This window comes from Cyprinodon tularosa, unplaced genomic scaffold, assembly GCF_016077235.1.
Source record: "Cyprinodon tularosa strain WSP-4 unplaced genomic scaffold, ASM1607723v1 ctg298, whole genome shotgun sequence".
Classification (NCBI taxonomy): Eukaryota; Metazoa; Chordata; class Actinopteri; order Cyprinodontiformes; family Cyprinodontidae; genus Cyprinodon; species Cyprinodon tularosa.
In genome coordinates, this window is record NW_024039005.1 from 920087 (window position 1) to 942187 (window position 22101).

Genomic DNA, 22101 nt, shown 5'->3' on the forward strand with positions numbered 1-22101 from the left:
TCTGAGATTAAAGTCAAAATTCTGAGATTAAAGTCAGAATTCTGAGATTAATGTCAGAAATCTGACAAAAAAGTCAAAATTCTGAGATTAAAGTCAAAATTCTGAGATTAAAGTCAGAATTCTGACAAAAAAGTCAGAATTCTGAGAAAAAAGTCAAAATTATGAGATTAAAGTCAGAAATCTGAGAAAAAAGTTAAATAATAAATATTAAACTGAAATAAAATTTAAAAATCAGTTAACTTTTTTTTTTCCCCAATCCTCTTCCGTAGGAACGGATCTGAATTACCAATAAATAACTCTGGAAATCTGGGATATTGGACATAGGCTCTACCTGAGGATCATATAGGAAAGTTCAAAGCTGCTGGAATAGAGCAGAAAACAACTGAAAATTCTTTAGGGGTCACAGGGAAGTTATATTTATTAAGAAATTCCCCTTAATTTAACAGTTGACTATTCTCATTAAACAGCTGTTTTACAAATAGAATATCATTATCCACCCAGTTCTTAAGAAATATGGATTTATGCTTGAAGCAAATATTTTAGTTATTCCAAACAAAACAGAAAAGTTATGCTTATAAACTAATGTTGAGAATAAAAGTAGTTAGATCATTTAACAGGGAGCTTTTCTATTTTATAGTTACATCTTAATAAAAAGTCTAGATTAGGGAGCTTTTCTATTTTATAGTTACATCTTAATAAAAAGTCTAGATTTAAAGGCTGATCAGTGGAAGCTGATGGTGGCAGGGCTCAATTCACTGACGTGATCGGAATTTGCGACAGTGTCGCAAGCCGTGTTTGTTTTACTGCCGGTGTGCTCCATGGAAACACGCTCACCCCTCACGTTTTGTTTACATGCTTGGGTAAGTTTGTTTTCCTCACAAAAAGCCGCCGTCACCTTTTTTCAGGCTGTGTGTTTATTCATTTAAGAAAATTACTGAACTGCGCGTGGCTGCGGCTGATCTGAGGATTGTGATTATTTGATTCTGGAAGCTAAAGTTTAGCCTTTTTAGCTTCCATATTACAGCTACAGCTCCCAGAACAGGAGCAGAGTGTGAATCATTGAACATCAGACATGAATTTATCTCTTTATGTGCGTTTTGTTGTTCAGGGAGCAAACAGCTACGGTCAGCTGGGACAGAACCATGCGGAGGACCAGAGCAGACCGAGGCTGTCTGACACCGAGGCTCTGCGGGACCAGACGGTCCGGACTGTGGGCGGAGGAGGGGGACACTCCTTGGTTCTCACCGGTCAGTTTGTTTGTTTTCCAAGAAATAAACTGAAGGTTGTTGAGACCAAAGACAGGATCTGTGGTTTAGATCACTTCACAGACATACACTATAGGAGGGGAAATGGCGACCTCTGCTGGACGAATTATTAAACTGCGATTAAAATAAAAGCTCTCAAAGGGGTGATAGAATGCAGGGTTTCCATTGTCATAGATAATTAACAATAGTTCAGTGGGTGAAATAGACGCACAGAGAAGTTCAAACCCCATCAACTCCTCCTTTCTCTGTAAATCTCACTATTCTAAACTTCCACCATAAAAATTCTATCACCCCTTTAGTGTCCAAGGGAAATTTAAATGTCAAATCATTCTGTCTCAAACATGTATATAAATGTCCTCTTTATCAGAGCATATTGTCCCAAAATGTAAAAAATTTCTATAAAAAAAAAAAAATAATTGGTCAATGACAACGGTCATCTGTCAATCATTTTATTAAGCTTGCATAAGTTATATTTCTACAATCATATCTTTACTTGTATGTCTTTGAGACCGTAAACATGCTCTAAAATACAATTTAGATTTATAATAACCGTTTGAAATAAAATGCAGTTTCATTTAAAAAAAATAAAGAGTACTAAGAGCCGCTTAGTTACTGTTAAGTGGAATTTAACATGAGCAGATTGGCTGTTCAGTTATTTTCTGCTTCTTTTATTATAGTAAATAATTTAAAGGAAAAGTTCGGTCAGCAAAGATTAAACAGTGGATCATTATTTATACCTAAAGCTAACATGTTAGCAGTGATTTAAGGATTATGGTCTTAATCACTAAAAAAATAAAAATAATTATTTTCGTGGCAATCACTGAGTCTGGGAGCGGCCATTTTTCCCCAAATATAGTAGCCCCTCCCTCCTGCCATCTTCCAGCAGTGACGTCACGGTGCGGTAAGCCTAGCGCCGTTCTCCCCGCTTTACAAGCTAAATCAATGGGAACTACTAGACACATCTGCAATCAACAACAATTATTGAAGATTTCCAGAGGACTTCACCATTGAAATTCACCAGAGCTATAGTGAAACTGACAATGCCCACGTGCATGGCAGCTGGATGCTGGAATACATCGGGTAAAAGTGGAAAAAAAAAGAGTTATTCCACCTTTCTGATTCCTGATCCTCCACGGACGGGTTGGTCGTTGGATCGCCAACTTGAAGAGGGAGGATTTGCCATCGAACTTCTGGCCAGAGAAAAAACCCGTAATATGTAGCCAACATTTGGAAGAAGAATGTTTTCAAGATGACTTGGATAATAGCGCGTTGTGACAAACACCAGATACAGCACGGGGACTTGATCAACAGCCGATGCCGCACCGTGACGTCACTAACCAGTAGGTGGCAGTAGTGTTCTTTGACAAACATGGATGCCTCCAGTAAAGCACATTCACATGAAAATTACTCTGAATTAAAAACACTGATCATTTATTGAACAGGATGGAATCATTTCAGATTTAAAGAACTTTCAGAAGTTTGGATTCTGGATGTGAGCGACTTTTCCTTTAAAATGAAATTGTTTATTGATTTTCCTTTGTTAAATGACCTATTCTCTAAAATTCAATGTTTTGGAGATCATAGTTTCTCAAATCCTTCCTGTCTTTAATTTGGATTTAATGTGAGCGGACAAACCCTTAACTAACCTGATCCCAGCTCTATCATTTTAAAAGCAAATGCTGTGTTTGAGTTTAAACTTCTCTAAAGAAAACGCATCATGTAATGTTCTTAAGGTTTTTTTTGTGTGCGTTTACCAGAGAGAGGAGAGGTGTTTGTCTGTGGACAGAATCACAAAGGCCAGCTGGGACTCGCTCACTGTTCTGATGTCTTAACGCTTCAGCTCTGCCCTGTTTTGAATCACAAAGTCTCAAATGTAGCCTGCGGCTGGGATTTTACTCTTCTCATCACTGGTGAGCAGTTAATATAACTCACAAACAACATCTTACTACAGGTATGTTTTATTTTTTTAACGTTTGATGATAGATCTGGTTGCTCTGTTAACTCTATAGCCCCATACACACTACCTTTTTGAAACTGAGCCAAGATCGAGTGGAGCACGGTAACAGAGATACCTGTAGAGTTTAAATGGCCCACAAGACTGAACCGGACCCAGATACAACCGACCGCGCTAACATGGTACTAGTCCATCAGTAGGGCTCGGCCACAGATCTCTGTTTATTCACCGGATTGCTGATTGCCACGAAAAAATGCATTAAAAATGCCTCCCTGTGCAGCATTAGGCTGCAAAAACAAGCAGTTTGCTGGCTTTAGGAAGACGTTAAGCAGTGTGATGAACCTCAACGTCTGTCGTTGTTTCCTGCGTCTGGAAGCCCTGATTAGACGATCGTTTGTCGTATCCACTTCCCAAAAGCCGACTCTGTCAAGTAAATTCACCAAAGGCTGCCTTCTTCGCCTGACTCTCCACAAACTTCCTGAATGTTACAGGCGCCTCCATGTTTGTTTGCTTGTTTCCTTCTAGAGAGCAGTAGTACCGTAGATCGCCACTAGTGAGGAACCGTGCTAGCGTGGTGTGTAAGGAACCCAGCTCAGCACAGTTAACTGATCAAAGCTCAGCATGGATTGGTTATTGGAGGGTAGTGGAAATGCGGCATATGAATGATAATACTAAATTCCCTGTGGGTTTATATTATTAAAGTTATTTTAACCGTGGTGACCGTGACTAACTGGATGTGCTCTCTTCATCCTCTGACATGGGAGCTGGCTCGGAGCTCGTCTGCCTGGCTGTGTGTTTCCTGGACGGGGCCGCCTGTGGAGCTGGTTGACAGTTGCCTTTTGTATCTATGCTTCTTTTTCTATGTCTGCTTCTGTCTCCTTGAACCCCAGTGGGCCTCAGCAGATGGCCGCTCACACTGAGCCTGGTTCTGCTGGAGGTTTCTTCCTGTTCAAAGGGAGTTTTTCCTCTCCACTGTCGCTACAAGCATGCTTAGTGTGAGGGATTGCTGAAGAGTCAATGAGTCGATGCAATCAGCTGGTTTTCCTTAGATAGAAAACTTTGAATCAATCTGACTGGATGATCTGGTGAACTGGAAAGTGACCTGAGATGACATCATGGGAATTGGAGCTATAGAAATAAACTGAATAGAATTAACCTTGCTGCATATGTTTGTGACCTTACTGTAATAGAATTAAATTGGATCAGTAGTTAAATTATACTTTGTCTTGGAAAAAAAAAATCAGTTGGTATAAAAGTTGACAGGAAATGATGCATTATTCCATCCTGTTCAGATTTATCCAATATTATCAAGTTAAAGAAAAAACTACAACAGAGTTAAGCCAAGCATACAGTGTGCAGCTTTGTTACCCTTTTCAGGCCGATTCTCCAGTCGGGCGAGAATTTTTCGAACAGGCCGACTTTCAGCCTGATGGTGCGTGGTGTAGTGAACAGGCGATGGCGAGGAGAGATCAGCCTCTAACGACCACCCCCCCATCAGGAATCATGAGGTAGGGAGATAGCTGCATGCAATGATTAAAACAATCGCACAGTGTATGCCTGGCTTTAGTCATGACCTGTCAGCAGGTTTAAAATGAAGCTGAGCTTAACTTATGGGTCTTAATCAAGGTTAACTCATCATTTCCACATTTGATCATTTATCTTGATTAGCTCTTATAAAATTCAGTTTATTCACATCATGTCATCTCAGGTCACTTTCCAGTTCACCAGATCATCCAGTCAGATTGATTCAAAGTTTTCTATCTAAGGAAAACCAGCTGATTGCATCGACTCATTGACTCTTCAGCAATCCCTCACACTAAGCATGCTTGTAGCGACAGTGGAGAGGAAAAACTCCCTTTGAACAGGAAGAAACCTCCAGCAGAACCAGGCTCAGTGTGAGCGGCCATCTGCTGAGGCCCACTGGGGTTCAAGGAGACAGAAGCAGACATAGAAAACAAACATAGAAGCACTGATCTATATGATGATATATGTAATGCTTTAAATACCAGCCAGGCTGAAAACAGGATCCAGGTTAGCCACTGTTTTCCTTTTCTTAACAGTTAAGCTCGGCTTCCAATAAGTGGGTTTAATTTTTGACTGTTTATTGTATTATTCTTATTATAAAACTGGTTACTGGATACGATTGATCATGTTTCCCATTTTAAGTTATGAAAAATGCTAAAGCTTTAAACTTTTTAGCCATTAATAATTGATTAAACCCAGGAGTTTTTAGAAATGTTTATGTTCTCATTTCAAAGTCAGACTTTTTTCGTTTTTGGCTTCATAATAAATCTCTTAGCGTCGTTTCTCCGCATCTGTAGATCTTTTCAGAAAGCAACTAAAAACTTTAGTCTTTCTCAGTTTATTGGTTGACACTTTTGTTCTGTGACTGAATACTTCTGACTTCCTTGCGTATTGCTTTGATGTAGACGTCTTATTTTTTCCTGACAGATAGTGGTCAGCTGTTGGCGTGCGGTTCCAACGCCTTCGGACAGCTGGGCGTCGGACCGACGCTCTCACACTCTGCTGAGCTCCTGGCTGTGGAGGTGAGACCCTGTCAGCAGTCTGCGCCGTTTTACAGGCCAATCACAGAGGATGAATAGACCATTAAAGATCATATATAGATGACGGCAAAAGTAACACGTATCAAACAAATGTATTTCTGTGAAGTTTGATGGTTGTCTTTCATTAAAATAAGCAAAAAATGTAAAAGAATCTCTTTACATTTAATGATCACTAAATATGCTTGGAGACAGATCTCTGTGAACAACCTGCTCCTGCTGCTCCTGTACCTCCTGTACCTCCTGTTGCTCCTGTACCTCCTGTTGCTCCTGCTGCTCCTGTACCTCCTGCTGCTCCTGTACCTCCTGTACCTCCTGTTGCTCCTGTACCTCCTGTTGCTCCTGCTGCTCCTGTACCTCCTGCTGCTCCTGTACCTCCTGTTGCTCCTGTACCTCCTGTTGCTCCTGTACCTCCTGTTGCTCCTGCTGCTCCTGTACCTCCTGCTGCTCCTGTACCTCCTGCTGCTCCTATACCTTCTGTTGCTCCTGTACCTTCTGTTGCTCCTGTACCTCCTGTTGCCCCTGTACCTCCTGTTGCTCCTGTACCTCCTGTTGCTCCTGTACCTCCTGTTGCTCCTGTACCTCCTGTTGCTCCTGCTGCTCCTGTACCTCCTGATGCTCCTGTACCTCCTTTTCCTCCTGTTGCTCCTGTACCTCCTGTTGCTCCTGTACCTTCTGTTACTCCTGTTGCTCCTGCTGCTCCTGTACCTCCTGCTGCTCCTGTACCTCCTGTTGCTCCTGTACCTCCTGTTGCTCCTGTACCTCCTGTTGCTCCTGTACCTCCTGTTGCTCCTGCTGCTCCTGTACCTCCTGTTGCTCCTGTACCTCCTGTTGCTCCTGTACCTTCTGTTACTCCTGTTGCTCCTGCTGCTCCTGTACCTCCTGCTGCTCCTGTACCTCCTGTTGCTCCTGTACCTCCTGTTGCTCCTGTACCTCCTGTTGCTCCTGCTGCTCCTGTACCTCCTGCTGCTCCTGTACCTTCTGTTGCTCCTGTACCTCCTGTTGCCCCTGTAGCTCCTGTTGCTCCTGTACCTCCTGCTGCTCCTGTACCTCCTGCTGCTCCTGTACCTCCTGCTGCTCCTGTACCTCCTGCTGCTCCTGTACCTTCTGTTGCTCCTGTACCTCCTGTTGCTCCTGTTGCTCCTGTACCTCCTGTTGCTCCTGTACCTTCTGTTGCTCCTGTACCTCCTGTTGCTCCTGTACCTCCTGTTACTCCTGTACCTTCTGTTACTCCTGTTGCTCCTGTACCTCCTGTTCCTCATGTTGCTCCTGTACCTCCTTTTCCTCCTGTACCTCCTGTTGCTCCTTTTGCTCCTGTACCTTCTGTTGCTCCTGTACCTCCTGTTGCTCCTGTACCTCCTGTTACTCCTGTACCTTCTGTTACTCCTGTTGCTCCTGTACCTTCTGTTACTCCTGTTGCTCCTGTACCTTCTGTTGCTCCTGTTCCTCCTGTTGCTCCTGTACCTCCTGTACCTCCTTTTCCTCCTGTACCTTCTGTTGCTCCTGTACCTCCTTTTCCTCCTGTACCTCCTGCTGCTCCTGTACCTCCTGTTGCTCCTGTACCTCCTGCTGCTCCTGTACCTCCTGCTGCTCCTGTACCTTCTGTTGCTCCTGTACCTCCTGTTGCCCCTGTACCTCCTGTTGCTCCTGTACCTCCTGCTGCTCCTGTACCTCCTGTTGCTCCTGTACCTCCTGTTGCTCCTGTACCTTCTGTTGCTCCTGTACCTCCTGTTGCTCCTGTACCTCCTGCTGCTCCTGTACCTCCTGTTGCTCCTGTACCTCCTGCTGCTCCTGTACCTCCTGCTGTTCCTGTACCTCCTGTTGCTCCTGTACCTCCTGTTGCTACTGTACCTCCTGCTGCTCCTGTACCTCCTGCTGCTCCTGTTGCTCCTGTACCTTCTGTTGCTCCTGTACCTCCTGTTGCTCCTGTACCTCCTGTTGCTACTGTACCTCCTGCTGCTCCTGTACCTCCTGCTGCTCCTGTACCTCCTTTTGCTCCTGTACCTTCTGTTGCTCCTGTACCTCCTTTTCCTCCTGTTGCTCCTGTACCTCCTGTTGCTCCTGTACCTTCTGTTACTCCTGTTGCTCCTGTACCTTCTGTTGCTCCTGTACCTTCTGTTGCTCCTGTACCTCCTGCTGCTCCTGTACCTCCTGTTGCTACTGTACCTCCTGCTGCTCCTGTACCTCCTGCTGCTCCTGTACCTCCTGTTGCTCCTGTACCTTCTGTTGCTCCTGTACCTTCTGTTGCTCCTGTACCTCCTGCTGCTCCTGTACCTCCTGTTGCTACTGTACCTCCTGCTGCTCCTGTACCTCCTGCTGCTCCTGTACCTCCTGTTGCTCCTGTACCTTCTGTTGCTCCTGTACCTCCTGTTGCTCCTGTACCTCCTGTTGCTCCTGTACCTTCTGTTGCTCCTTTACCTCCTGTTGCTCCTGTGTCTCCTGTACCTTCTGTTGCTCCTGTACCTCCTGTACCTTCTGTTGCTCCTATACCTCCTGTTGCTCCTGTGCCTTCTGTTGCTCCTGTACCTCCTGTTGCTCCTGTACCTCCTGTTGCTCCTGTTGCTCCTGTACCTTCTGTTGCTCCTGTACCTCCTCTTGCTCCTGTACCTCCTGTTACTCCTGTACCTTCTGTTACTCCTGTACCTTCTGTTGCTCCCGTACCTCCTGTTGCTCCTCTACCTTCTGTTACTCCTGTTGCTCCTGTACCTTCTGTTGCTCCTGTTCCTCCTGTTGCTCCTGTACCTCCTTTTCCTCCTGTTGCTCCTGTACCTTCTGTTGCTCCTGTACCTCCTTTCCTCCTGTACCTCCTGTTGCTCCTGTACCTCCTGCTGCTCCTGTACCTCCTGCTGCTCCTGTACCTCCTGCTGCTCCTGTACCTTCTGTTGCTCCTGTTCCTCCTGTTGCTCCTGTACCTCCTGTACCTCCTTTTCCTCCTGTACCTCCTGTTGCTCCTTTTGCTCCTGTACCTTCTGTTGCTCCTGTACCTCCTGTTGCTCCTGTACCTCCTGTTACTCCTGTACCTTCTGTTACTCCTGTTGCTCCTGTACCTTCTGTTGCTCCTGTTCCTCCTGTTGCTCCTGTACCTCCTGTACCTCCTTTTCCTCCTGTACCTCCTGCTGCTCCTGTACCTCCTGTTGCTCCTGTACCTCCTGTTGCTCCTGTACCTCCTGCTGCTCCTGTACCTCCTGCTGCTCCTGTACCTCCTGCTGCTCCTGTACCTTCTGTTGCTCCTGTACCTCCTGTTGCCCCTGTACCTCCTGCTGCTCCTGTACCTCCTGCTGCTCCTGTACCTCCTGTTGCTCCTGTACCTTCTGTTGCTCCTGTACCTTCTGTTGCTCCTGTACCTCCTGTTGCTCCTGTACCTCCTGCTGCTCCTGTACCTCCTGTTGCTCCTGTACCTCCTGCTGCTCCTGTACCTCCTGCTGTTCCTGTACCTCCTGTTGCTCCTGTACCTCCTGTTGCTACTGTACCTCCTGCTGCTCCTGTACCTCCTGCTGCTCCTGTACCTCCTGCTGCTCCTGTACCTCCTGTTGCTACTGTACCTCCTGCTGCTCCTGTACCTCCTGTTGCTCCTGTACCTCCTGCTGCTCCTGTACCTCCTGCTGTTCCTGTACCTCCTGTTGCTCCTGTACCTCCTGTTGCTCCTGCTGCTCCTGTACCTCCTGTTGCTACTGTACCTCCTGCTGCTCCTGTACCTCCTGTTGCTCCTGTACCTCCTGTTGCTCCTGTACCTTCTGTTGCTCCTGTACCTCCTGTTGCCCCTGTACCTCCTGTTGCTCCTGTACCTCCTGTTGCTCCTGTACCTTCTGTTACTCCTGTTGCTCCTGTACCTTCTGTTACTCCTGTTGCTCCTGTACCTTATGTTGCTCCTGTACCTTCTGTTGCTCCTGTACCTCCTGTTGCTCCTGCTGCTCCTGTACCTCCTGTTGCTACTGTACCTCCTGCTGCTCCTGTACCTCCTGCTGCTCCTGTACCTTCTGTTGCTCCTGTACCTCCTGTACCTCCTTTTCCTCCTGTACCTCCTGTTGCTCCTTTTGCTCCTGTACCTTCTGTTGCTCCTGTACCTCCTGTTGCTCCTGTACCTTCTGTTGCTCCTGTACCTCTTCCTCCTGTTGCTCCTGTACCTCCTGTTGCTCCTGTATCTTCTGTTACTCCTGTTGCTCCTGTACCTTCTGTTGCTCCTGTACCTCCTGTTGCTCCTGTACCTCCTGTTGCTCCTGTACCTCCTGTTGCTCCTGTACCTTCTGTTGCTCCTGTACCTCCTGTTACTCCTGTACCTTCTGTTACTCCTGTTGCTCCTGTACCTTCTGTTGCTCCTGTACCTCCTGTTGCTCCTGTACCTTCTGTTACTCCTGTTGCTCCTGTACCTTCTGTTGCTCCTGTTCCTCCTGTTGCTCCTGTACCTCCTTTTCCTCCTGTTGCTCCTGTACCTTCTGTTGCTCCTGTTGCTCCTGTACCTCCTTTCCTCCTGTACCTTCTGTTGCTCCTGTACCTCCTTTTCCTCCTGTTGCTTCTGTTCCTCCTGTTGCTCCTGTTCCTCCAGGTGCTCCTGTACCTCCTGTTGCTCCTGTACCTCCTGTAGCTCTTGTACCTCCTGTAGCTCTTGTACCTCCTGTAGCTTTTTTACCTCCTGTGCCTCCTGTTGCTCCTGTAGCTCTTGTACCTCCTGTTGCTCCTGTACCTCCTGTTGCTCCTGTACCTCCTTTAGCTCCTCCTCCTAAATGCTGAACTCCTGTCAAGTCAGCAGTCGTCCTCATAACTGTATGGACTCTAAAAGGAACATTACATAAATATCTTAAATATCTTTTTATTTTCTATGAAATAGAATTTTAGGTTTTCATTTTTAGCTTTAAGCCATAAAGTCTTAAAATATATAATTTGGTGTAATATATATTCTTTGCATATTCTATCGTTGTTAATTCTCCACACTTCCTCTTCTGATCTGATTATTGATTGTTTGTTTTCAGGCTCTAAAGGAGCCAGTGGTGAGCGTAGCAGCAGGACTCAGACACTCGCTCACAGTTTGCGGTACGGTAGCTTCACTGGTCTGTTTTATTGTTTAGTTTTAGTTTGGTCTGTTTTATTGTTCTATTAAACATTGAGGCCATGAATCTTCCTTTTCTGTTTAACCTCCAGCCTCCGGCTCCGTCTATCAGTGGGGAAACGGGCTTTACAGTCATGCTAAGCGAGCACTCAGCCCCCATCCTGTTCCACCTCATCTGAACTCCAAGGTTCCCTGTCTGGTACCAGGTAACCTACAGAGAGCTGATATGCATCAGTGGCAGAGAAAATGCATCTTTTCTTTGATTGAATGGTAGTTTAAAGATGTCAAACTGCCACACTGCAGGTCTCAGCCAGAGGAAATCCCACCTTGTAACAGCAGGTTCAGCACACTGTGTGTGTTTAACAGGTAAGACCATAAATAAAACATTAGTGCTGAAAAGCTCAGACTAACAATGATAAACTTAAATAAGCAGGAGACACTATTCTCTCATCTGGCCTTAAAGTCGGCTTTTCCGACTGTTGCATTTCCAAATTCTCCTGAATGGTGCCCGACTTTACACGAGTGAATAAAGTGAATGCGATTGGTCGATTATCAAGGGGGGCAGGATTGTTGTGGTGGAAGGTTCACAAGCAAGTTTGGTTGTGGCCGGTTTGTTGGAAGCATCTTGCTAACCAGTTAGCAACTTAGTGCTGGAAAGGTTACCAATGGGAAATTCCATTGGGACCAAGTAGCTTCTTACCTTTGTTTCTTAACCTGATAACTTTTTTTCAACTTAATTAACAGTAGGTAATAAATCATTTAAGGGCTCATCTAATTGGTCGAATGCCAAAATAAGATTTAAAGCCACGAAGCAGGATCTTTGCTGAAAGGCTGGATATAGATCTTACGCTTTTAGAACTCAGAGGGATGGGGGGGGACTCCATATGTAAGGGTTAAGAGGTGAGCACGTGATCACAAATGGCGACTTGCCCGATAAAGGGTTCAAGTACCTAAAGAGGAAATACACCAGGCACATAAGCGCAGCAGAACAGCGGACATGCGCTACACGTATTCCAAAAAAGTTTAAAAACAATCCACTGGACTTTGTTTTCCAAGGTTTGAAGACGTTTTGCTTCCCCTCCAGGAAGCTTTCTCCATTCAAATGTCTTTTGAATTGAGAAGTCCAGTGGATTGTTTTTAAACTTTTACGAAAAATCTACATCCGCTCTACACTATGTGTATTTCCTGTTTGGTTCCTTACCGGTTTGTTTTGTTTGTATGAAAACCACTGGTGAAAATGGAGCAGCTTCACTACTGGGACCCTTTTTCCACCTGGATCCCCCCTCTTTTTGGCCCTCATGTCCCTCCGTTGTCACACAAACTTGCCCCCAATTCCTCACCGCCTCGGCCGTATCTAGACCCACAGCTATTTCCTGATTGGCCCTCTGGCATTGTGGCGTGGAATAACATAGTGCAGACCACGCTTCAATATGGGGCATAAATCAAAAATACTGCTCAGTCTTCCCTAAATGGAACTGCTGCAAGCATCTGGGGAAGGTCTGTTTAGCAGGTCTGATTGGTCTTTAAAAACAAAAAGACATTCTACCAATGCCTTCTATGTGCATAAAAAGGTACCTTGTTAATTTTAGTGATATGTAAAAGGAAACAAAATGTTCATTGATAATGCTGATAAACCATGGCTCTTCACCCCCCTCAGTGGGTGCAGAGCCTGAGATTTTAGCCTTGTTCATGTTTCTCTCTGCTTAGCCTAACTTCACATCCTGGAGTTCGTAGACCAATGACTCAGTTGCTGCTCTGCCTTTTGTTTTTTTTACAGAAGAAGGTGAATTATTCCTGTGGGGAAGCAATAAACACGGTCAGCTGGCTACAGCTCAGCCCTTCCTGCCCTCCCCCGGTCTGCTGAATCCATCTCTGCTGAAGGGAGAGAGAGTTATTAATGTTTGCAGTGGCTGGACACACGTCGTTGCTCAAACAGGTACAAAGGTTGAGCTGCAAAGGTTTACGGCTGAGAATAGCTCACCGTCCTGCTATGTTCAAACTATAGTCATGTGGAAATAAATAGGACACTCTTAAATATTTACTTTACAAACCAAAGTCATGTCATTTATGTTCTCTTTGTATAAAAAAAATGGCAGGTAAAATGGCATAAAAAAACATTTATGAGTAATTTTTTTTTTATCTTGGTAAGAACTTAAGATCCCCCCCCCCCCCCCCCCCCACCTAGTTGTTAGTAAAGGTTTGCCCAAATAGATCTTGACTTGGACTTTTTCTGTGACTTTTCCATTTCTAATTCTCAGCCAGTCCCAGGTGGATTCATTGGGATGTTTTGAGTCACTGACATGTTGTAGGTGAGGAACCATTTCAGTCAGGCATTCAGCTAGGAATACTTCATACCTAGAGTCCTTTTCTGATTGGTTGATGCTTCGGTGTCCAGCAGCAATCAATTTATTGAACTCCAGCGTCAGATGCTCCGATGTCAGAACGCTCGGATGCGCCTCTGGACCCTGCGACGCCGTAACCCATAGACTTTTGCTTTTGGTGTGAAGGCAGCATAACTGTACATGTATTGTGAGGAGAAGCTATAATTGATAGCTGACTGGATCCAGCTGCTGCAAATCATTTATAAACTATGAAACTTCATCCTTTATTCTCAGAGTGTTTATAACCAAACATGTCCTCTGTTCTGATCTCCAAATAGTCCAGTTCTCGAGGGTTTAACCATTTCTGTGTTTACACCTTGAAGCTTTCTCTCTCCGGTTGTTTTTCCTGAACAGATATCACTTGGGACAAACTCTTCCAATAACGCTTCATAATGTATATGTTTTAAATAAACAGGAGAAATGATAACAGATTCTGATAGAAATTGTAATCTTACTCATACCAGAGAAGTTGCTTAGAGTTACAGAAGGCGGCTGCTCACCAACTGGGCTCACTTATCGGAAAGTGGCGCCGATTAACAGTTAGAGAAACATTTCCATCTCAGTTTTTCCACATCATTACATCATCACACGTTTGCAGATGATTAGACATTCATGGCTCCAGCCTTATTAAAATATTACACTTTGTTCTTAGCTAAAGGACGCCGCTCTCATTCTATTCCCAAATCTTTGCCACGCACAGAATGAAGATTATATCTGTATAAAGCCGACCGAGGAACTGGCCTGATTAGGGAAAGTAGTGGAGAAAACATCAGTTCTGAAACACAACAGGCAGCTAATATTAATGTTTAATAAACTAACACATCATCAATGATAATTATCCTAAAAAAGCTATTTTTTAATAGAAATGTTTGTATTTATTGATTAAATTTATTATTATACACATTTTTACAGCAATGGAAAATATAAAGATTTGTTTGTCCTCCCACACACTATATTAAATACGGAAGAGGATTAGGGCCACTGAAAAAAAAAGTTAACTGATTTTTACATTTTATTTCAGTTTAACATGGGAAAAAGATTAAAGATTAAAGTCAGAATTCTGAGATTAAAGTCAGAATTCTGAGATTAAAGTCAGAATTCTGAGATTAAAGTCAGAATTCTGAGAAAAAAGTCAGAATTCTGAGATTAAAGCCAGAATTCTGAGATTAAAGTCAGAATTCTGAGATTAAGGTCAGAATTCTGAGATTAAGGTCAGAATTCTGAGATTAAAGTCAGAATTCTGAGATTAAAGTCAGAATTCTGAGATTAAGTTCAGAATTCTGAGATTAAAGTCAGAATTCTGAGATTAAAGTCAGAATTCTGACTTTAATCTCAGAATACTGAGAAAAAAGTCAGAATTCTGAGATTAAGGTCAGAATTCTGAGAAAAAAGTCAGAATTCTGAAATTAAAGCCAGAATTCTAAGAAAGTCAGAATTCTGAGGAAAAAAAGTCAGAATTCTGAGATTAAAGTCAGAATTCTGAGAAAAAAGTCAGAATTCTGAGATTAAGGTCAGAATTCTGAGATTAAAGCCAGAATTCTGAGATTAAGGTCAGAATTCTGAGAAGAAAGTCAGAATTCTGAGGAAAAAAAGTCAGAATTCTGAGATTAAAGTCAGAATTCTGAGATTAAAGCCAGAATTCTGAGATTAAGGTCAGAATTCTGAGAAGAAAGTCAGAATTCTGAGGAAAAAAAGTCAGAATTCTGAGATTAAAGTCAGAATTCTGAGAAAAAAGTCAGAATTCTGAGATTAAGGTCAGAATTCTGAGAAAAAAGTCAGAATTCTGAGAAAAAAGTCAGAATTCTGAGATTAAGGTCAGAATTCTGAGAAAAAAGTCAGAATTCTGAGATTAAAGCCAGAATTCTGAGATTAACGTCAGAATTCTGAGAAAAAAGTCAGAATTCTGAGAAAAAAGTCAGAATTCTGAGATTAAAGTCAGAATTCTGAGATTAAAGCCAGAATTCTGAGATTAAGGTCAGAATTCTGAGATTAAAGCCAGAATTCTGAGATTAAAGTCAGAATTCTGAGAAAAAAGTCAGAATTCTGAGAAAAAAGTCAGAATTCTGAGATTAAGGTCAGAATTCTGAGAAAAAAGTCAGAATTCTGAAATTAAAGCCAGAATTCTAAGAAAGTCAGAATTCTGAGGAAAAAAAGTCAGAATTCTGAGATTAAAGTCAGAATTCTGAGAAAAAAGTCAGAATTCTGAGATTAAGGTCAGAATTCTGAGATTAAAGCCAGAATTCTGAGATTAAGGTCAGAATTCTGAGAAGAAAGTCAGAATTCTGAGGAAAAAAAGTCAGAATTCTGAGATTAAAGTCAGAATTCTGAGAAAAAAGTCAGAATTCTGAGATTAAGGTCAGAATTCTGAGAAAAAAGTCAGAATTCTGAGAAAAAAGTCAGAATTCTGAGATTAAGGTCAGAATTCTGAGAAAAAAGTCAGAATTCTGAGATTAAAGCCAGAATTCTGAGATTAACGTCAGAATTCTGAGAAAAAAGTCAGAATTCTGAGAAAAAAGTCAGAATTCTGAGATTAAAGTCAGAATTCTGAGATTAAAGCCAGAATTCTGAGATTAAGGTCAGAATTCTGAGATTAAAGCCAGAATTCTGAGATTAAAGTCAGAATTCTGAGAAAAAAGTCAGAATTCTGAGAAAAAAGTCAGAATTCTGAGATTAAGGTCAGAATTCTGAGAAAAAAGTCAGAATTCTGAAATTAAAGCCAGAATTCTAAGAAAGTCAGAATTCTGAGGAAAAAAAGTCAGAATTCTGAGATTAAAGTCAGAATTCTGAGAAAAAAGCCAGAATTCTGAGATTAAGGTCAGAATTCTGAGATTAAAGCCAGAATTCTGAGATTAAGGTCAGAATTCTGAGAAGAAAGTCAGAATTCTGAGGAAAAAAAGTCAGAATTCTGAGATTAAAGTCAGAATTCTGAGAAAAAAGTCAGAATTCTGAGATTAAGGTCAGAATTCTGAGAAAAAAGTCAGAATTCTGAGAAAAAAGTCAGAATTCTGAGATTAAGGTCAGAATTCTGAGAAAAAAGTCAGAATTCTGAGATTAAAGCCAGAATTCTGAGATTAACGTCAGAATTCTGAGAAAAAAGTCAGAATTCTGAGAAAAAAGTCAGAATTCTGAGATTAAGGTCAGAATTCTGAGAAAAAAGTCAGAATTCTGAGATTAAGGTCAGAATTCTGAGAAAAAAGTCAGAATTCTGAGAAAAAAGTCAGAATTCTGAGATTAAGGTCAGAATTCTGAGATTAAAGCCAGAATTCTGAGATTAAGGTCAGAATTCTGAGATTAAAGTCAGAATTCTGAGGAAAAAAAGTCAGAATTCTGAGATTAAAGTCAGAATTCTGAGAAAAAAGTCAGAATTCTGAGATTAAGGTCAGAATTCTGAGAAAAAAGTCAGAATTCTGAGAAAAAAGTCAGAATTCTGAGATTAAGGTCAGAATTCTGAGAAAAAAGTCAGAATTCTGAGATTAAAGCCAGAATTCTGAGATTAACGTCAGAATTCTGAGAAAAAAGTCAGAATTCTGAGAAAAAAGTCAGAATTCTGATATTAAGGTCAGAATTCTGAGAAAAAAGTCAGAATTCTGAGATTAAGGTCAGAATTCTGAGAAAAAAGTCAGAATTCTGAGAAAAAAGTCAGAATTCTGAGATTAAGGTCAGAATTCTGAGAAAAAAGTCAGAATTCTGAAATTAAAGCCAGAATTCTGAGATTAAGGTCAGAATTCTGAGATTAAAGTCAGAAATTGACTTTTTTTCTCATACTAAACTGAAATAAAATTTAAAAATCAGTTAACTTTTTTTTTTCCCACTGGCCCTAATCCTCTTCCGTAGTTAAAAGAAACAAAAATCCATCTTTTTCCATTTTGTTTGCTTTGAATAAGCGCGATCTGGCAGGGGGCGCTAAAGAGCCGCGGGTTGCCGACCCCCGTTGTATCATATTGTATGACATAGTGTGTGGTATTAATATTTGATTTTACTACTCGATATAAATATTTTGCCTCATAAAATCTTTTTTTAATAAGAAAAGGTGACATTTTGTTTTTTGGGCACTTTATCGTGATCTTAGAGAACAAACTGTACGTTAAACTAGAAGCGACTCCATGAATGAACATAGACTCCATCAGCAGCAGCAGACCTACTGTCCCTTTCAGGAGATTTTCTACTTATTTAAGCATTAATATTTCAGACTGATTCTAAAGACATGACAGTAAGGGGAGGGTCTAATTAGTTTACATTTCAGACAATTAAGTTTTGTTCTGTTATTTTAATTATTCAGTACTGTTGAGATTGATAGTTGATATCTATGTCCAAAAATGACTATTTGCTCCAATTTTCTTTCAGAGAATGGGAGAGTACTGACATGGGGTAGAGGAGATTACGGGCAGCTTGGTCGACCGCCCTCAGTCAACCAGAATGCAGAGAAGCCTGGTCCTGAAGCTGAGGGAAACAGGAAGGATTGCCTCCCAGTGGAAGTTACATCCCTTAATGGAGCAACACAGGTAGCATGCAGTGTCAAAGCCCTTCATCTTTGGGGGTGATTGCCTTTTCAGCAATCATTCATCTAAATCTAAGTTTTTATCGCTGAAGGTCTGTGTAGGTTAGATGGTTAGATATACTGTCAGTAGTCCAGCAGGAGGCAGCAGCTAACCACAGATAAAACCCTGGCTGATGGTTTCAAACTTCATCGTGATTTTCTGCCTACAGAAAAAAGGATGTTATTTATGCATGAGGAAGACATCTGCTTCCATAAGGCGGACATCTCTATCATAAGAGTAATTCATTGTGTGGTTTTGGGGGGGGGCACTTAACCTGCAGCCTGAACGGGTGCTGTATGGAAGCGGCGCTTTGTCAGTAAGGTTGGTGTCAGACGGACAAGGGCAAGTACTGGATCGTTCGCCGCTGAGTACAGAGCAGCTCAGCTGCAATGAGGCGTGTCCAACAGGAATCATCTCTGAGTGTCTAAGTGCTTCATGAAAAGCCAGATGAATTAGTAGAGCAGTTGGTTAATCTGCTTGTCCCGCCTCCATATTTGAAGCCTTTAAAGATCCAATGAACTGCAAAGATAATCATGATTTTTAAGTAATTGAAAAACGAGGGAAGAATAAGCAGCAAATTATCAGCGACTCAAGGATTAATATGCATTTATATATATTTTTTTGTTTTCCTTGAGGTCGTCTTCAGCTTAAAACAGTGTTTTATTATTGCAGTTCAGCTCTGATAGAAACACAGGACAGCGTGGGCAACGCTGCATTAGAAACTCATTGAGATGTAAATTTCTTTAACACATTTCCTTTATGTCAGTCATTGTGAACATGGAGGAGAAAAAACTGTTACATCTGCAAAGTTCTGGATGCTGCTGCTGGGTATTTATGAACTGTCATCATGATTAACACTTTTCCCATCATATTTCTGAGAGTTGAAAAAAAAAAAATCTTTACCTTCACATTATAAAGCACAAAACTATTTGGAAACTAAGGGTCCTGTCACACCTTGCTGATTTATCCAGCCTCTGCCCGACATCCCAGGATCTCCTAGAACGCTGGCAGACGCTGAACTTTCTATGGATTTTTTCAAGTTGGGGCGTATACAGAGTTTTCATAACGAGTCCACAACTTCTGTCCAATGACAGCCTAACTTATGCATAACACACGGCAGCGTAATGCCCATGAAATGATGCACAACTGACTTTACTTTGTTATGTTTTTTTTTTTACTTTTTTGGGACAAAACCTTTGCAGTTTAACGGATGCAGAGTTTTGCATTAATTTCTATTTGAACGGCTTGTATCATTGATTTTCCACATCACAGTTCAATTTGATCAATTTACTCTAAAACATTGTAGTTTTTATTTCCTGGCCGAGTGTAAGCGGGTTTTAAAAGCAACAACAAAAAAAGTTATTTTCACTTTATTGACAACAGACAACTTTAACGAAAGCTGGAACTGGATCTGTGGTCCTTCAACACGATCTGGTCAAAATAAAAACCTGCCAGCTATTGCATATTTCTGCAAATAAAGATTACTTCACTAATCAATTATACTGTTGACGATTTATTTCTTGCAAATATATCATCAGTCTGATGGTCAAAATTGTTTATTCATTTTGCAACCAGAAAAAGCATAAATTATTAAACTTAAGAACGTCTTGATTGAGCATAATTTAAGAAAAAACATAAATTTTTTTATCTTAAAATAAATGGTGTATATTATTTGCACATTTTTAGCATAATTACCACTCTTAATGGGTTGTTCTCCAAGTTTTAGAGTTGGTGTCTACGCTCTAAAACTCAGGGAATTAAGGTATCATCAATAATCTAATGTTAATTACACAGTTAATTGTTTGAATCTTAATCTAAAACTGAAAAAGTTACAAATGTCAGGACCTGAGTTTTAAATAATTTAGCAGTCTTTGAGCATTACAAGAGCTGCAGATGATAAAACAGTTGGTGCCAGTCAGTCCAGATGCTGTTTACCTCCCTAAATATACAAAGCCAGGTTCAGCGTTGAGATTTAAAATCGAATAAAACTGATAACGCTGTAAATTAAGCAGGTAGTTATTAATATGTAGAGTAGAAAAGAGCATAAATCTATGTGTGGAACCATGTCTCTGCCACCTGAAGCCAAGATGTTCATGGTAGATGCCTAATATTGTGTAATCCTGAAGGTTGAGGTCTAAATAGAACTGATTTCTGTCTCCCAACACAAGTCAAGATCTGAACACCCCACTATAGATTCAGTTTTTGCAGGTGTTATGATCAGTTAGGTAAACATTATAATTTGGCCCTTGTCCAACTCACTTTGACGACATTATTCTCACTTTCTGCCAAATATGTCTGCTAAATAACTGCTGGCATGACAAAGAGCGGCTAGGTGCTATTATCTGCATATATAGTGTAAATTTTACATCGTTTTGTTGGTTTCTTCTTTTGCAGATTGCCTGTGGATCTGAGCACAATCTTGCTATCGTAGGTGAGTGTTTTCTCATTAAAAAAGGTCATGCTACGGTGGCCCTGAAGTGCAAACTGCAACTACAAATCTAAAAGCACAAATACATTAAGGAAATCGCAACTACATAAAGCAAAGCGCAACTACATTAAGGAAATCGCAACTACATAAAACAAAGAGCAACTACATTAAGGAAATCGCAACTACATAAAGCAAAGCGCAACTACATTGAGGAAATCGCAACTACATTAAGGAAATCGCAACTACATAAAGCAAAGCGCAACTACATTAAGGAAATCGCAACTACATAAAGCAAAGCGCAACTACATTAAGGAAATCGCAACTACATTAAGGAAATCGCAACTACATAAAGCAAAACGCAACTACATTAAGGAAATCGCAACTACATAAAACAAAGCGCAACTACATTAAGGAAATCGCAACTACATAAAACAAAGAGCAACTACATTAAGGAAATCGCAACTACATAAAGCAAAGCGCAACTACATTGAGGAAATCGCAACTACATTAAGGAAATCGCAACTACATAAAGCAAAGCGCAACTACATTAAGGAAATCGCAACTACATAAAGCAAAGCGCAACTACATTAAGGAAATCGCAAATACATTAAGGAAATCGCAACTACATAAAGCAAAACGCAACTACATTAAGGAAATCGCAACTACATAAAACAAAGCGCAACTACATTAAGGAAATCGCAACTACATAAAGCAAAGCGCAACTACATTAAGGAAATCGCAACTACATAAAGCAAAGCGCAACTACATTAAGGAAAACACAATTACATTAACCTACTGGAAAAGGTAGGTACCAGTGGGAAACATGAGACATCCCTGATTGGACGACGGCGCCGTTTGACCCTTGAACCGGAAGTTGCGTCGTCTGAACAGTCCAGCTTCTTTTAAGTGTGTCTTCAGTGTACGCAAACTAACTGAAATTTCGTGATTAGTCTTGAGCATATCCAGTATAACCTTGTACGTATGTCCTGATTCAAAATGTTCCTGGATAACGGCAGCTATGTTTGGGGCGCCGACAATATCCATGTTTTCAAAAGCCGCAGCAGGCAGAATGACTTCCGGTTCAAGGGTCAAACGGCGCCGTCGTCCAATCAGCGATGTCTCATGTTTCCCACTGGTACCTACCTTTTCCGGTAGGTTAATGTACTTGCGATTTCCTTAATGTAGTAGAGCTTTGCTTTATGTAGTTGTGCTTTGCTTAATGTAGTTGCGCTTTTAGATTTGTAGTTGCAGTTTGCACTTCAGGGCCACCGTATCATTCTCTTTTCTGATTGTTTTATTTTGTAAAACACTTTCCACAACTTTGCTTGAAATATTAATGGAGAAACTTTATTGTCGCAACATCTAAGCAGTAAAGGAGTCTGTAGCGGCTAAAAACGTACATTTTAGCTACTCGTTGCTTTCTCCCCTTGTAGGCTTTGGCCTTTTAATGTGCTCAATCAAGAATATTCAGCTCTTCATTGGAGATATGATTAAAGCCATTTATTTTCCTGGGTCCATTGCATTTTCATTTCCATTCAGAAAAAATAAACCAACATAACTTCTAACAAAGTACAATAGAAATGCTTTTGCCTGTTCTCATTTATCAACACCTTAACGTGAATGACACTTGACCTTAAATAACCTCATCCCCCTTTCAACATAATCAAAGCACAAAAGGAAATGCACCCCCTGGTGGACATAAATACAGAAAAAAAGGATAAATGGCTCCTTCCAGAGACCTGCTGCTTTCCATTTTGATAGCAGATGTCTGAAAGATCCCCCTGAGGTTTTTCTCATTTGATGCAATATTTGAACCAAATTAGCCGTGTTTAAATTGCATCTCTTTCAGCAAAATAACTTTCAGGAAGCCTATAGCTACACTGAACTGACTTTTGTTTCATGCCAATTCATATATTCATGCTAATAAATA

At 41.5% G+C, this 22101-nt stretch overlaps 1 protein-coding gene across 1 annotated transcript in view; it reads left to right on the plus strand.

Annotated features, from left to right (window-relative positions):
• The first annotated feature begins 755 nt into the window (after window positions 1-755).
• The window catches only part of sergef (secretion regulating guanine nucleotide exchange factor), a 30046-nt gene continuing 8700 nt past the window's right edge, over window positions 756-22101 (plus strand). The window contains exons 1-10 of the mRNA XM_038291261.1: window positions 756-860; window positions 1109-1247; window positions 3023-3175; window positions 5671-5765; window positions 10748-10808; window positions 10917-11030; window positions 11128-11190; window positions 12602-12760; window positions 17550-17707; window positions 20138-20174. Coding sequence (XP_038147189.1) covers window positions 819-860; window positions 1109-1247; window positions 3023-3175; window positions 5671-5765; window positions 10748-10808; window positions 10917-11030; window positions 11128-11190; window positions 12602-12760; window positions 17550-17707; window positions 20138-20174 — 1021 coding nt within the window. The 5' untranslated portion in view covers window positions 756-818. The remainder of the gene's footprint in view (window positions 861-1108; window positions 1248-3022; window positions 3176-5670; window positions 5766-10747; window positions 10809-10916; window positions 11031-11127; window positions 11191-12601; window positions 12761-17549; window positions 17708-20137; window positions 20175-22101) is intronic.